The sequence below is a fragment of the Colletotrichum gloeosporioides genome (assembly GCF_011800055.1).
Source record: "Colletotrichum gloeosporioides strain Lc1 chromosome Unknown consensus_7, whole genome shotgun sequence".
Taxonomy (NCBI): domain Eukaryota; kingdom Fungi; phylum Ascomycota; class Sordariomycetes; order Glomerellales; family Glomerellaceae; genus Colletotrichum; species Colletotrichum gloeosporioides.
Genome location: NW_025544652.1, coordinates 478,201 through 492,970, shown reverse-complemented (window position 1 = coordinate 492,970; position 14,770 = coordinate 478,201). Strand labels below are relative to the sequence as shown.

Here is a 14,770-nt window from a genome sequence, read left to right as displayed (position 1 = left end):
CCTGCAATGTACCGGTACTTTGGGCGGAGCCTCTCCACGCACCTGCACACTGCCGCACTCCTTCGCCGGCTGATTGGCAGTGGGAAGGATTTCGTCCAGGGTTTGTGGTTGCATCTGACGATCTGCACGCACCATGCCAATTACAAGTTCTTGGGCCGGCGAGAGCGATCTCCTTCATATGAAGTCAATTCACCGCTGTAAATTACCCCCGCTGGGGAACATGATCATCCAGCATCACTTCATTTCACCCTCTTTCCACATCGCTTTTCAGACTTGGAGGAACTTTAGGATTTCTTCTTGATTTAGCCATTATCTTTTCCCAGTTATTGGTTCTCTGATAGTTGTTGTTCCTTCCCCTCTGAACGCACAACATGGCAGACCCCAGCCCAACAAGTTCTGGGACCACGACCCCCATCAAGCCGTCTCCTGCCTCTCAAGACTTGCCCACTGCTGCTCCTACTCCATCACCACCTTCTCAACCACAACCTCAACCTCAAGCCCAAGCCGCAGCAGACCCTGAGAAGAAGGCCGGTGCACCTCCGGCGTACACGGCCTTTTCCCCATGGCGCAAACGCTTCATCTTGACCGTGGTCACCATCGCAGGCTGCTTTGGTCCCCTCGCAGGCAACATCTATCTGCCAGCGTTGCCTGTGCTGGAGAATGAATTCAATGCCAGCGCAACAGCCATCAACGTGTCCGTGTCAGTCTTCATGCTGACGTTTGCCGTCGGTGTAAGTGCTTCAACCTTTCATGACATACCTCAGTAGGCTAACCAGATTAGCCCCTCTTCTGGTCAAGTTTTGCCGACTGGAAGGGTCGCAGGCCATTGTACATCATCTCCGTCGCCATCTACATTGTTGCCAACATTCTGCTTGCTGTAGTCCCGGCGAACTATGGAGCTTTGGTGTTCTTGCGCATTGTCCAGGCTTTTGGATCCGCCGCTGTGGTGTCGATGGGCGCTGGAACAGTTGCAGATGTTAGTACCTCATTTTCATTTTCGTTCTGTTCTCATGATTCTGACCGATTGCGCAGGTCACCGAACCAAAGAAACGTGCGACAGCAATGTCCATCTTTCTGATCGGTCCTCAACTGGGTCCCGTTTTGGGTCCCGTGCTTGGAGGTGCCCTCACTACCGCCTCTTGGCGCTGGATCTTTGGCTTCCTCGGTGAGTACAACAAGACTTGACTGCAGACAAACATCAACTCATCATGTTTTTCACAGCAATCTCGGGCTTTGTCCTCTGGCTTGTCATTATTTTCTCACTCCCAGAGACTCTCAGGGCAAGGGTGGGAAACGGAAAGCTGTACACCGAGTCCAACGTCGTCTTCCTTCCTCCAAGATTGTCCTCACCTCTGGCCCCTGAGTCAGAAAGAGGCCCAGCACCTCCCAAGCCAACTCTTCTCGGATATTGGAAGCTTTTCTCCTACCCTCCCATTGGCATTGTAACATTCAACACCGCCATGCTGTACTCGACATATTTCGCCATTGCTGTGCAGCTCCCCACCGAGCTTTCAGACCGTTACAACTGGTCCACCGCTGGCGTCGGCGCAGGTTTCCTGGCTGTCGGTGTCGCCATGATTGTTGGCTCTATGATCGGTGGTCGCGTGTCAGACTGGAGACGTGCGCGTGCCGTCAAGGCATCCCCGGACAATCATGTTGACCCCGAAAACAGATTGTCAGATCAGATCTGGGGCGTCTTGATCTGTGCCGGTGGATGTTTGATGTACGGCTGGCTTGTCGACAAGTCAATCCATCCTGCCGCTGTCCTTGTCGCAACATTTCTGAGTAAGTACCCCCTCAAAAGCTCCCAAAGTTTGCTCGATGATCTCGGGGCTGACGTTGTGCGACTATAGCTGGCTTCGGCATGAACTGGGTGTTTGTGGCCACAACAGCCTTTTTGACCGAGTGTGTCCAACAACAGGCCGCCGGCGCCTTCGCTCTCGGAAACATGCTCCGCAATCCCGGTGCTGCCATTGCAGCCCTCGTGATCCCATCTCTTGTTTCAAAGATGGGTAGCGGATGGTGTTTCACTGGTTTGGCGCTTCTTGACCTTGTCCTCGTTGGTTCAGCAGTAATTGGTGAGTCTTGTTGCAAAAACGAAGTATCCTACACAAGTCACTGACAAACTGTAGTCCTGCGGCTAAAGTCTCCAGGATGGAGAGCAGCACGAAAGGCCAGGATGGCTGCTATGGCAGCAGCAAAGCAGGGTGGTCCTAAATAATATCTAATGACGATTTACGACGGAAACTTTATGAAATGGATGAACAGCACAGCATAAGTAGACTTGGGATTTTGAGGTACTAGTCATTAAGACTCAATTTGTAGTATTTAATACAACACCATAGCGTCTTCATAAGTCAATCGATACGTGCTTATTGACCATTTTGGCGAGTAAATTTCACATCAAAGTCTTGAACTCATGGCGAATTTTATCTGGTGCAATTTCGCTTAACATTGGCTCAGTCACTTTCTCATACAAACATCTATGAATGTTTTTTTTTTTTTTTACATCGCTTGCAAAGTAGTTGCTTCTCTTAAAATAAAGTAGAGCAGGAGTTTACTTGAGCGACGTCATGACGCCAGCCAATTCAGCGGTTCAAATACGTGTTTATTCCTCTCAAAGCCTGTTTTGTAGCTAGACGGATTGCAGAACTAATATGGGCTGGAAAGAAAAAGAGAGGCATGAAAACTCCATTTATATGATTTTAGTTCGTAATATGCAGCTTTTCTGAAGTCAGCGATCATTTGGAAGGCGCGAAGTTACGTGAAATACAACCAAGAACTTTTGATATTACACTCCTCAGAACGTAATGATCCGTGGAAAGATCACACTACAGCGAAGGATGTACATATGACAGAAAGCTCTTATCAGAATGGCGAGAGGAATTCAAAATATGTTTTCCAGAAGGATCTGCTCTATGACATTAGATATATATATGTATATATATATATATATATATATTGGATCATTGCACGTATGGCCAGAGTTGACAGTAACTCTTCGGGGGTATGACTGCGGCATGATGTGGTAGTGGAAGATAAAGGTTCTGAAAAGCGAGAGGAAAGTCAAATACGCATGTCTTATTTGTGTCGGTGTTTTTCTGTACGTTTTACGTGTGGGCATACTTGTAAATTGAGGAGCTAAGAGTAACTGACCGGCCTTGGGCTTGAGTTCCTTAGGTTCTGACAATCCGCAATATTGCGAGGTCAGAACTACGCCGCATAAGTTTGGAGACTTTGACGCATGTTCAAATGCAGTCGAAAAACGTAAGCCATCAGGCAATCGTCAAAGTAGTTCTTAATGTCAAGATGACTCGTAAGACGGCTGCTAGTTATCTGGGACTCGGAAAGTCATTGAATTTTACAACCCCGCCGTAAGCTTCTCGAGAGAATTCAAACAACCATGCCATCACATGACATCTTTGGGATGAAGCTTATCAATTACTAGACTTACACTCACCTCCAGACTCGTACAGACTGAATTACACCGTTATCCGAATTCGCCTCAAACCTCCCGAAGTCACCTGACCCGAAATACCTGACTGCTCACATTCCAAGTCTCAGACAAACGACCCGACGTTACACACGAACGACATAACCGCCTACGCACCCCGGCCGCCCAGACATTCACCTCCCAAAGAACCACCGAGAAGCGCGCCGGTGGACAGCAGAGAGGTCAGCAGACCGACCCAGACCGAAACCCAACCAACCAACCAAACCCAAAACCCAGCCTGCCGTCGATACCATCCAAGATTACGACCCTGCGAGAAGACATACCGAACATGAAGCAAGCTAGTCTCAGTTGAACCCACGAAAACACGGTTTCTAAATCCGTCCACTCTCTCTCCCAGCCCCATATTTTCTCCCATCGCACGACATTAGCCACCCCCGGGCCCCAGGAACGCTTCGCTCTTGTCTTCACCAAACCTGCAAGACACACTCACGCGAGAGAGGGGGACAGAAAAAAAAGCAAAGAACGGAGGCCTTGCAGCCTCGTCAAAATGCCCATATCGAGCAATCCTTACGAGAAATGTCCTGCCATGTATGTGGGGGTCACACAGATACGTGCGTATCTCAACCCAAATCTGGTCTTCTAGAACGTCTTCCCGCATCTCTTTCGTTCGTTCGTTCCTCCCACGGGCGGGGTGGCGGCGGTGCAGGTGATGGTGGTGGTAATCACTGGCATCGCGGCTCGCTGACTGGGCGAAGCCGCAGATGGCCCCCCCTTTGCCGTATTTGCTTTTTCCTGCAGCCCCGGCGGAAGGACGGAAGATGCGCGGTGCAGGACAACAGCGCAAAAAAAGGTGCATGCCCAATCTGCGCAATTCACCAATGGGCGCCTGCAAGCCTCTCTCTCGTTCAATCGGTTCGCGTATGCAAGCCATCGATCACCCGTCACGGTTACGTCTTCCCACATCCTTCTCCTTCTTCACCGCCTCGACTCCCGGATATTTGGGGTGGCAGCCTTTTTGCCCGCCTCAACAGACGCATCCCAAGGCGAGAGGGCTTAGACTAAAAGGCTTGGTTGACGAAACGGAAAGGCTTCACTTTGCAGCATGCGAGAAGAGGCGCCACAGAGCACCTCATTTCCTGTTACGGTTTACGTACGTCTACTTAGGTGCATATGTACAAGACGTGTCGGACGCTGATCCGAGATCCCACTTCCCATCCATCTGTCTCGGCCGCAAGGTGAACCCATTGGCTGCGAACTGCTGTCGACCGCCCTGCAGAGCGCCAAAAACTTGGTTATCAACAGAAGGGCTTGCCAGCCTGGACACTGTAGCAAGGGGAAGCGCTTTGGGTAGGGCGACGGGCATGCGACTTTGACAGGCTTCCCGGATGTCCATCCCGCGCCGCACCGCGCATCACAATCCGGCGATGCATGGTAGTAGCCCTGCGAAAGAGGTCTTTGTTGTCTGGGATGACGATCAGGGAAGGCCGGGGCGACCGGGACGACCAGGGGAGGGAAGCAAGGGGAACACGAGGGGTGAAGAGCTGCCGCCACGATGCGGCCACGAGACAGCAGGGCATGGCGGCAAGCAAGGTGGTTGTGGTTGCGCACTTGCAGGGCCGCGGGGGACCAGGGTGATTAACTCCCGGGGACGTTTCATCGCACCAGCGGCGGCGACGACATGATGGGAGAGCAAGGCGCGGGATGTGGTGTATTTGTAAAGGAGGAGCGAGACCAACGGCGGAAGCATGACTTGCGTCTCCCCGTTGCCAAGTTGCCGGGGGAGAGCCGGGGCCAGCCGGCGGACTGGGGACGCCGGGATGGCGGTTACGGCCGCAGACTAACGTATGCAGTCCCCCATGGAATGGCGATGCGGCTGCAAGAAGGGAGAGAGACCGGGGAGGGCGTCTGGGTTTCAACGTCGTTCTATCGTCCGTGCCGTGCGGCCGGGGATGCATCTTGCTACTTCCCAGTCCCCAGTCGTCAACCCCAGTCCGCAGCACTCAGGGACCCAGACGTACGGCCGTTGCGATTGCAGGGCCCCCTCATATCGAGCTTTGAAGGACTTCATTGGCTCGATCATCGCTCACGCCCCCTTCTGCTCTAACCTCCATGAAGTGTCGAGACGAACAGAATATTGTCACCGCTCTGAACTTCATACGCCTCCTCTCCCTCCAGCTCCCAGTCTGCGTCATTGATGAGAGCCAGGATGCCCGGCCGGCTAGAAAAGACCGCGTTAGCGTTGCACCCGATTCGCATGAGGCATAAGATATGGGGTTTGGTGATAGCCGGGAAGGGGTGGCGATGCGTCTGCGCATCTTGCATGGCTTCCCCCTGGCGTTGGGGTGTGAATATGAAGTTGAAAGACAGCGATTAGATTGAAGATGATGTACGAGAACGCAGGAGATGCTGAAGGATGGAGACCCGGGGATGTGATGAGACTCTGGGACGTACAGATGACCATCGAGGACGAAAAGCTCCTTCCTGGTGTCCTTCATAGTGTTCTCGCATAGATAGTCAATCAGAAAGGCAATGTTTGCGGGCTTGCCGTCCTTGTTCACCGCCGGGATGGAGAGCGAGTGACGCCGCTCGTCGGAGAAGAGCATCTCCAGGCCGCCGCTGCAGGGAGCTTGTCAGTGATGCATTCGTACCTGAGCAGCATGCACGCGCGATTCCAGATGAGGTCCGTATCCGAGTCATCCTCGTGGCAAGGTCTCAGGCAGAAATGTCCACGAGGAAGAAACGGTTTCTGGAAGAGTGCAGCGTTATGGAAGGACGGGCACGGGAGAGGGACGGGACGCACGAGAACTCCACGACCAGGCTGATCTTCTTCTCCTCCCCCGCATCTGCAGCGTTGGTCGCCATTTCTTCTTCCTCGGACTTTGGTAATATGTGACGGTCAAAAATGCCGGCACGCAGGCGACGTCGGAGAATAGATGAGGAATATGAGATGTAATCACAATAGAGTTTTGTTTGCCCTTCAGGCACGGACGATGTACGAAGGATGAACTGGGTGCAGTTGTTGGTTTGGTAGGGGTTTTTTCAGACGGGGGCCGGACGGGATCAGGTACAGGGCAGTCATTCCAGCGGCAGCAGACCTCGACTGCTGACTGCTGCTCGGCGTCAGTGGAGCCAACGGTGCGGCGGCGCCGCCACCACCTACCGGGCGGCTGCCACCCCTCACTCACTTCACACTAACAGCTCTGGGTAGGTCGCTGTAGCGTAGCGCGCTGTAAGCTCAGGGCGCCGCCGTGAACCCCCCGCCCCCACCACGAAAATTTCAACTTCACCTCTTGACTCTCGCTCGTGAGCCAATCACAACGTCGTATTTGGTCAACCCAAAGACTCACTCGCCTGCCCTGCACAATAAGACGGCGGGACAGACAAGATGGCTACTATTCAACCATCCGTCGAGTACCTGTCTACGGGAGCGAACAGACAGACTGCTGCCGCTGACTGGAGTCCATGTGGTCTGCTCGCCTTCGGTGCTGACTCCAATATAGCCCTGTGGGCGCCTTCTGTACGCTGTATTGTCCCCCTGTCTGAGAGCCTCTTGACTGATAAAGAACTAGTCTGAAAATGCAGAGGGTATCACGACCCTTCTGAGTGGGCATAAAGAGGTTGTGAAAGCAGTCAAGTTCCTTCCTCAAGCAGAGGGCGAGGACCGCAGGCTCATTATCAGTGGTTCCGATGACCAAACACTGAAGATCTGGGCTCTGGACCCCAAGAATAACCAAGGAGAATGCATTCAAACGATACAAGAGCACACTGCGCCTGTAAACTGCATTGCAATCTTGAAGTCCAGAAGCACACCTAAGAAAGTTCTCCTGGCTTCAGGGGCTGCTGATGCAACCATTAAGATCTGGGAGTTCACCTCAGGCCAACTACAGCTCCACCAGACCATCAAGTCCGCGCCGAGATATTTCCCGTTATGCCTGGCGCTGACGGCCTTGGATGAAGCTGAGGACGTCTTTGTTCTGGCAGCTGCTGGGACCAAGACCTTCATCCAGATTTTCGTGGCTATCGCCGGCGAAGACACCATCAACTTCCAACTGCAAGCAACGCTGTCTGGTCACGAGGGCTGGATGCGGTCTTTGGATTTCACATGGGAAACCTCTGGTCCAAACAGCGATATCCTGCTAGCCTCAGCAAGCCAGGACAAGTACGTCAGGCTCTGGCGCCTCCACCAGGGCAAAGAGCTTCCCTCCCTCGCAGTGGAGGGTTCAGACCCTTCCAGCGGTGCCTACCTCCCTGGCAGATCACCATCTAACAAAGCCCACCGCCTACAGTCTGGCGGCAAAGATTTCTCCATCACCTTCGAAGCGCTTCTTCTAGGTCACGAAGATTGGATCTACAGCGCGAGATGGTTCACCCGCGACTCCAAGCTCCAACTCCTCTCTGTCTCCGCAGACAACTCCCTCGCCATGTGGGAGGCTGATGCCACCTCTGGCATTTGGGTCAGCATGGTTCGTCTTGGTGAGATCAGCAGAGAGAAGGGTGCGACGACGGCGACAGGCAGCATCGGCGGCTTCTGGACGGGTCTCTGGGGTCCGGATGGCAAGTCTGTTGTCTGTCTCGGCCGCACGGGCAGCTGGAGACGTTGGGTGTACCGCGAAGAGCGTGATGAGTGGCAGCCCGCAATCGCTATCACCGGCCATACGAAGAACATCACGGGCATCGCTTGGTCGCGGGACGGAGACTACCTCATGTCCACGAGCTCCGACCAGACGACTCGCCTACATGCGCGCTGGAAGAGAGATGCTGCTGTCGGGCGTTCATGGCACGAGATGTCCCGGCCACAGATTCATGGCTACGACCTCAACTGTATCGATACTCTGGGCAGCTCCCAGTTCGTGTCCGGCGCGGATGAGAAGCTCATGCGTGTTTTCAGTGAGCCCCGCGCTGTGGCACAGATGCTGCAGACTCTTGGTGGTATCGAGACGGCGACAGAGTCGATGCCGGACGGCGCGAATATGCCTGTCCTTGGCCTCTCCAACAAGGCCATTGATGCGGTTGACGACGACGTGGAGGTTGAGGCTGACAGCCACTACGACCGTGACGCTATCGACCCGGCCACAATCGTCCGCAAATCGATGCTCGACATCGATCACCCACCCTTCGAAGAGTCTCTCTCTCGCCACACTCTCTGGCCCGAGACGGAGAAGCTGTACGGCCACGGCTACGAGATCTCGTGTCTGGCAGCCAGCCACGACGGCAAGCTGATTGCTAGCGCCTGCAAAGCGAGCTCGCTCAACCACGCCGTCATCCGCATCTTTGAGACGGACCGTTGGACAGAGGTCAAGCCGCCACTGGCTGCGCACACTCTCACAGCCACCAGGCTTCGTTTCTCTCCTGACGACCGCTTTCTGCTTAGTGTCGGACGTGACAGGCAATGGGCTGTCTTCCAACGGGATGAGCAGGAATCTTCCAAGTACGAGCTTCTCCAGACAAATCCGAAGGGTCATACACGTATGATTCTGGATGCCGCCTGGGCTCCAACGACGGACGCTAGAGTGTTTGTCACAGCCGGACGTGATAAGAAGGCCAACATTTGGGTTAGCAAAACCCAAGAGGGCGGCAAGACGGAGTTCACGCTCGCGTCCAGCATCGCCTTCGACGGCCCCGTCACAGCTGTCGATTTCCGCGGCAGACCAACCCAAGGAGGCGAGCTGATCCTTGCCGTTGGCACAGAGTCAGGCAAGATTTCCATCTGTACCTTGGCCCCTGAGACCTTCCAATCGACCGCAACTCTCCAATTGGCACCGCAGTAAGTTTCCCCTATACACGAATGCCTCTCATCATCCACCTAATTTTGTTTAGGTTCTGCCTTCCCAAGTCAGTCGCCCAGCTCTCATGGCGTCCGTCAAAGAGTCCAGATGCCGGACACGAACTGGCCATCGCGGGCGAAGACAGCTCCCTGAGGATATACAGCTTCACCAGCCTTGGCGCACCAAACCCAACAAACGAATGAATCCAACTCCCTCGCAAGGAGAGACACTTTTCCATTGAGGTCTATGTATGAGGGTATGATTAAGCATGCGTCGTCGCATGCACGAGTTTTATATTAGTGTCTGTCGCCCAACCGGTCCGCATAACCAAAACCAATAACGCCTGCACGTATCACGCACGCCACAGCCAGCCCCACGCCGATACGCCCTTCGAGCTCTTCATCAGACGTCCAGCAGTGCCGCTATTATTACTCTGCTTCCCCTTCTTTCTCATCCATCACTTCGTCATTCCCGTATTCGACGTCATGCCATGATTACTCGTGGGAGGCAAGGAACAAAAAGCCCGATTACAGCTCCTTGACAATCTCAACCGTCTCCTTGGCGAGCGCAGCGGCCGCTGTCGTGGTCGACTCGGACATCAAGCTCTCGACCGCGGCCTTGGTGACCTCCACCGCAGCGACGACCGCATCGATCGGGTCGCCATGCATGTAGAACCACGCGCGGTTCAGGATGAAGGCGATGTGCTGAGGGAGGTACAAGATGGTCGCGATAATGGTCAGACTGCTGAGGAGGAAGAGGAAGGTGTCTGTCGCGCGTAAAGTTTTGGTTAGCCAACCCGGATCGTTCGGTATGAAATGACACCATGGATTTTAGGGACAAAAAGGGGTAGACGGCCGAGACCGAATAGACCATAGAAACGTACAGAAAATGAACTTCTCAAGAGGCGTGAAGATGTACACGCTGAAGGTGACCTCGATTTGGTACTGCTTCAGGTGCAGCCACTTGCTGAAGGACTGGAGGGCCGACATGGTGATCTCGTCAAAGGTTTCGTTTCGTGTCTTGCGCTCGGATGGTCGGTTTTCGACAGTGGCGTCGTATAGAACTCGAATGTGTGTGCGCCGAATGTTCCTCGAAGAAAACAAGTCACCCAAGTCTAGAAGAACAGAAACCCGTCTCGACGCCGTGGACCGAGCAAAGTCGTGTTGAGTCGTGGATTACGTGCGGTAGGTGGTTTAGGAGGTTCAGCGGAACATCGGTCGCGGCGGGAGGGAGGTCACCAAATCTTATCAGTAAATTGGCCTTGGACCGGGCCCACGCGACAAACACTCAGCGCACCGACCGACCGATCCGCATCAGAAAAAAAAAAGAACAGCCTCACTCACGCTGGAACCCACACCGCCAGCGAACCAAAAGCGGGGACCACTCTAAAGAAGGCCGATCCGCCACCCTTTCGAAATGAATAACCTACCACTCTGATTGGCCAGCCTCCCTCCGGGTGCACCATCTTGCGGAAGCAGCCGGCCGGCAGCTGGCATGTCGAAGCTCTCATCATCGGAAGGCCAAGCCCAGTATCGCTCGCCTCGCGCAACGACGCTTCTCGAAACCTCATCCCAACCCACGGACAATGGCCCGGCGCAGACGATGCCTCCCGCTCTACCTCTGACCCGTCTACTCGCCCCCGTGTTCTCCACATCGCGCAATGCCAGCTCGAGCGTCTTCATGCGCGGCGGCAGCTGGGGCGGGAGAAGCTTCCCTGCCGTGAGGACCGCTCCCGTCGCACGCTTCAGCGCATCCCCCGCCGCGGCGCTGAAGAAGCACGAGATGCCACCCCGGCCCAAGCCCCCTCCAGACTCGGATATCGAGGAGTCCTACCTCAAGGGCAGCGGGCCGGGCGGACAGAAAATTGTACGTCTGATAATCAAAAGCAAACCTTCCTCGTGAACCCATGATTCGGGCGGTTCAAGGGTGCACGACACCGAACTGACGAACGCACCCCGTACAGAACAAGACAAGCTCGGCCGTGCAACTCAAACACATACCCACCGGAATCGTCGTCAAGTCCCAGGCCACTCGATCCCGGTCCCAGAACCGCAAAATTGCCCGCGAGCTTCTAGCGCAGAAGCTCGACGACCTCCAGAATGGAGACCAGAGCCGGTCAGCAATTGTGGGTGAGGTGAAACGTAAAAAGGCGGCTAGTGCGGCGAAGAAGAGCAAGAGGAAGTATCGCAAGCTGGAGGAAGACAAGGCGGAAGCAGAAGAGACTGACAGTGGAGATGCCGAACCGGAGGCTGAAGTGGTAGAGCCGCCAACTGAAGAACGGACGAACGCTCCAAGCGTGGGTGTCAGCCCATAGAATTCACAAATGCGAAAATGTAAATGACACTCCAATGGCACATGCTATACACCACGTGCTTTCTTTATTTGAATTTCTTCGTAATGACTCGTCTAGTCGTAAGCTGTAGGCGTTTCCGCCATCCCCGCCCGTCGGTCGCTTTTCATGTCAACCCATTGACCTACCTAAGTCGCCACGGCCAATCTGTAGTTTAGAGAGCCCATGCCAAATTGCAACCAAGCATTCCCAGTCTCCAGTGCAATTTGTATCACGTGAGTCACGGCACACCGATCATTGGGAACCAAAAGGTAACTGTAAGCAAAGTGTATTGTATGATCGACCTCAGGTGTAAACGTGTCCGCCCCTATACGCGCCCACGCGCACCCTGCAACAAAACAAGGACCAGATCTTTCAGGAGAAGGGTCGACCCAAACTTCTTGACCATGTCACCAACTTTTCGCCAATATGAGACCGTACTGCGATACATGCAACGCCGAGGAGACCTTGCACCGCTCGTGACCTCTTTGGGATCGATGTGCTTTCGGAAGGGCGAGGTATTGATTTGGGAAGTAATTCGCTTGTGGATAATTAGCATTGTACCGTGCGATTCTCAACAAATTACGTACCTTAGAAGCACTTGCGGTGAACAATGGAGGGACCGCTCTCGTCGTACTCCTGCTTGGAGATCCACATCTGCTGGAAGGTAGAGAGGGAAGCCAGAATGGAACCACCGATCCAGACGGAGTACTTGCGCTCGGGGGGAGCGATGATCTTGACCTTCATGGAAGAAGGAGCAAGAGAAGTGATCTCCTTCTGCATACGGTCGGAAAGACCAGGGTACATGGTGGTACCACCAGACTGAGACTTCATTAGCTTGCGACTTCAGAGACTTGTATTTGATGACACATACCATGACAATGTTGCCGTACAGGTCCTTACGGACGTCGACGTCGGACTTCATGATGGAGTTGAAGACAGTGACGTGGATACCACCAGACTCAAGACCAAGGACGGAAGGAGCGAACAGAGCCTCAGGAGCACGGAAACGCTCGTTGCCGATGGTGATGACCTGACCGTCGGGAAGCTCGTAGGACTTCTCCAAGCTGGAGCTCTGGGAAGCGGTCTGGAGCTCCTGCTCGAAGTCAAGGGCGACGTAGCAGAGCTTCTCCTTGATGTCACGAACGATTTCACGCTCGGCGGTGGTGGAGAAAGAGTAACCGCGCTCAGCGAGAATCTTCATGAGGTAGTCGGTCAAGTCACGACCAGCCATGTCGACACGGGCAATGGCCTGGGGAAGAGCGAAACCCTCGTAGATGGGAACAACGTGGGTGACACCGTCACCGGAGTCGAGGACGATACCGGTGGTACGACCGGAGGCGTACAGAGACAGGACGGCCTGGATAGAGACGTAGAACGCGGGGGCGTTGAAGGTCTCGAAGACGATCTGGGTCATCTTCTCTCTGTTGGACTTGGGGTTGATGGGAGCCTCAGTCAAGAGGACGGGGTGCTCCTCGGGGGCGACACGGAGCTCGTTGTAGAAGGTGTGGTGCCAAATCTTCTCCATGTCGTCCCAGTTGGTGACGACACCGTGCTCGATGGGGTAGCGGAGCGTCAGGATACCACGCTTCGACTGTGCCTCATCACCGACGTACGAGTCCTTCTGGCCCATACCAATCATGATACTGATTCACATGTTAGATCGCGGCGCGGACGGCGGAAATTACCGCAGCGAGGGCGAGAAGCAGACATACCCATGGTGGCGAGGGCGACCGACGATGGAGGCTACGTGGTGGTCAGCATCGACAGCACACGCCGATTGATGACCGCAAATCTGAGTTCCCCCTGAAGAGGCGGATTGCGGTCTGCGGATGGGAGCACTTACGGAAGACAGCTCTGGGCGCATCGTCACCGGCGAAACCGGCCTTGCACATACCCGAACTAGGCTCTAGTCAGATTCAAATTCATCGGTATGGATATGGAATCGATGGATGGAGAGCCAATGGGTTTATCGGGAGAGCTGACGTTGGCCAGATCCCAACGAAACCCGAGAGGCGGAATGGTCGGTGAGACGGCGGGGATAGCTTACCCATTGTCGATAACGAGGGCAGCAACCTCCTCTGTGATGCGGAAACAAGTCAGCGATCATGTCCTGGAGCCAGACGCAGGACGAGGGATGCCGAGCATCGCGACGAGAGCCGGCGGCGAAGGCATCGATCGATTCGGAAGGCTGTCGAGTTGGCAAAGGAGATGGCGTCACGTACCTTCCATTGTGAATTATGTGGTCGTTAAGACGTGGGAAATAGAGTAGAAGATAGTAACAAGAAAAGCTCACTCGATTCCGGAATCGTGCGAGCGAGATGGAACTGACAAAGTCCTGAGCGGATGGCAGAGAACTTGGGGAGAGCACGTCGATGGGTGGTGAGGTCGAAAGTGGGAAAGGTTACGGGAAGATGAGAGGTAGTCGATTTTGGGTGGAGGAGGGGGGAAGAAGGAGAAGAGTGGGAATGGCCAGCACAGTGTGAGTGGTGTGCGGTGAGAGCGAAGGCCTGGGACGTGGAAGCGGTAGCGGTGCGCGGAGCGGTGCTGCTGAGGCCTCGTTGGCTGGCGGTCGTGCGCTGGCGTGGATGTCAGAAGGAGACCTACTAACCCGACTTGTGAGAGAGCGAATGGGGGGCTGCTGGGCGGGCAAAGGTGGATTTCTGGGTAGAGGCAGGCGAGCGGGAAGCAGGTGCAGCACACCTCAGCAATGATGAGCAAAAGGCGACACTGTACAAGTGGCAGAAAGTGGCAGTTCCCTCGGGGGACTGCGTTGCCGCTTTAAGGGCTAAATGAGGCCCGTGCTTGCTACTCTCGCTGCTCAGTGCTTGGATTGGGCAAGTAGTGTGGTGGGGTACGGGAGCGAAGGCAGGCGGTGGCAGGAGCAATTCGCCGCTGGATGGGGACAGTTAAGTTGCGATGGTACCTTTCAATTTGGTGAGACTAGCCGCAATGTCCGAGGTATCTGGTCTGTTGTGTCCTTTTCGTCCGGCCTGGGCCGCTGGAGGGATTGGGATTGCTGGTGGCTGGGGGAGGAGGAAGATGCGCTGCAAGTTGCTGCAGGGCAAGACGAAGTTGGTGATGTTCGAGGTCGAGACTTGGCCTGGAATTAGCTGTCGTATTGCACCTCTTTTTGACTGCGCAGCACCCTTCACTTTTCTATCCGCACAGTTCTCTTTATTCGGGCTGCCCGTGATCACGCTTCTACCTATCCGAGATGGT

The 14,770-nt window shown here is 54.6% G+C and overlaps 6 protein-coding genes across 6 annotated transcripts; 3 read left to right on the top strand and 3 right to left on the bottom strand.

The window, feature by feature from the left end:
• Window positions 1-371: 371 nt before the first annotated feature.
• On the top strand, window positions 372-2,221 carry GCG54_00001558 (Dityrosine transporter 1; the record flags this gene model as incomplete). Its single annotated transcript, XM_045401673.1, has 6 exons — window positions 372-731; window positions 782-976; window positions 1,033-1,165; window positions 1,222-1,785; window positions 1,854-2,078; window positions 2,133-2,221. 6 exons carry the CDS (start codon window positions 372-374, stop codon window positions 2,219-2,221), a joined length of 1,566 nt encoding a protein of 521 aa, XP_045270402.1.
• A 3,333-nt stretch (window positions 2,222-5,554) lies between these two features.
• On the bottom strand, window positions 5,555-6,331 carry GCG54_00001557 (Ubiquitin-related modifier 1; the record flags this gene model as incomplete). The annotated part of the gene is made up of 3 exons (XM_045401672.1): window positions 5,555-5,785; window positions 5,845-6,070; window positions 6,255-6,331. Coding segments are annotated over 3 exons (534 nt in total), but the record flags the coding sequence as incomplete, so codon positions are not given.
• Window positions 6,332-6,839: 508 nt separating this feature from the next.
• GCG54_00001556 (Elongator complex protein 2) lies at window positions 6,840-9,422 on the top strand (the record flags this gene model as incomplete). Its single annotated transcript, XM_045401671.1, has 3 exons — window positions 6,840-6,971; window positions 7,024-9,218; window positions 9,272-9,422. The coding sequence occupies 3 exons, from the start codon at window positions 6,840-6,842 to the stop codon at window positions 9,420-9,422; spliced, it is 2,478 nt and encodes an 825-aa protein (XP_045270400.1).
• A 324-nt stretch (window positions 9,423-9,746) lies between these two features.
• Window positions 9,747-10,208, bottom strand: GCG54_00001555 (uncharacterized protein; the record flags this gene model as incomplete). The annotated part of the gene is made up of 2 exons (XM_045401670.1): window positions 9,747-9,985; window positions 10,103-10,208. The coding sequence occupies 2 exons, from the start codon at window positions 10,206-10,208 to the stop codon at window positions 9,747-9,749; spliced, it is 345 nt and encodes a 114-aa protein (XP_045270399.1).
• Window positions 10,209-10,713: 505 nt separating this feature from the next.
• Window positions 10,714-11,533, top strand: GCG54_00001554 (putative peptide chain release factor-like protein; the record flags this gene model as incomplete). The annotated part of the gene is made up of 2 exons (XM_045401669.1): window positions 10,714-11,085; window positions 11,183-11,533. 2 exons carry the CDS (start codon window positions 10,714-10,716, stop codon window positions 11,531-11,533), a joined length of 723 nt encoding a protein of 240 aa, XP_045270398.1.
• Window positions 11,534-12,139: 606 nt separating this feature from the next.
• GCG54_00001553 (actin) lies at window positions 12,140-13,780 on the bottom strand (the record flags this gene model as incomplete). Its single annotated transcript, XM_045401668.1, has 6 exons — window positions 12,140-12,370; window positions 12,423-13,194; window positions 13,264-13,294; window positions 13,395-13,450; window positions 13,599-13,629; window positions 13,774-13,780. 6 exons carry the CDS (start codon window positions 13,778-13,780, stop codon window positions 12,140-12,142), a joined length of 1,128 nt encoding a protein of 375 aa, XP_045270397.1.
• Window positions 13,781-14,770: the final 990 nt, after the last annotated feature.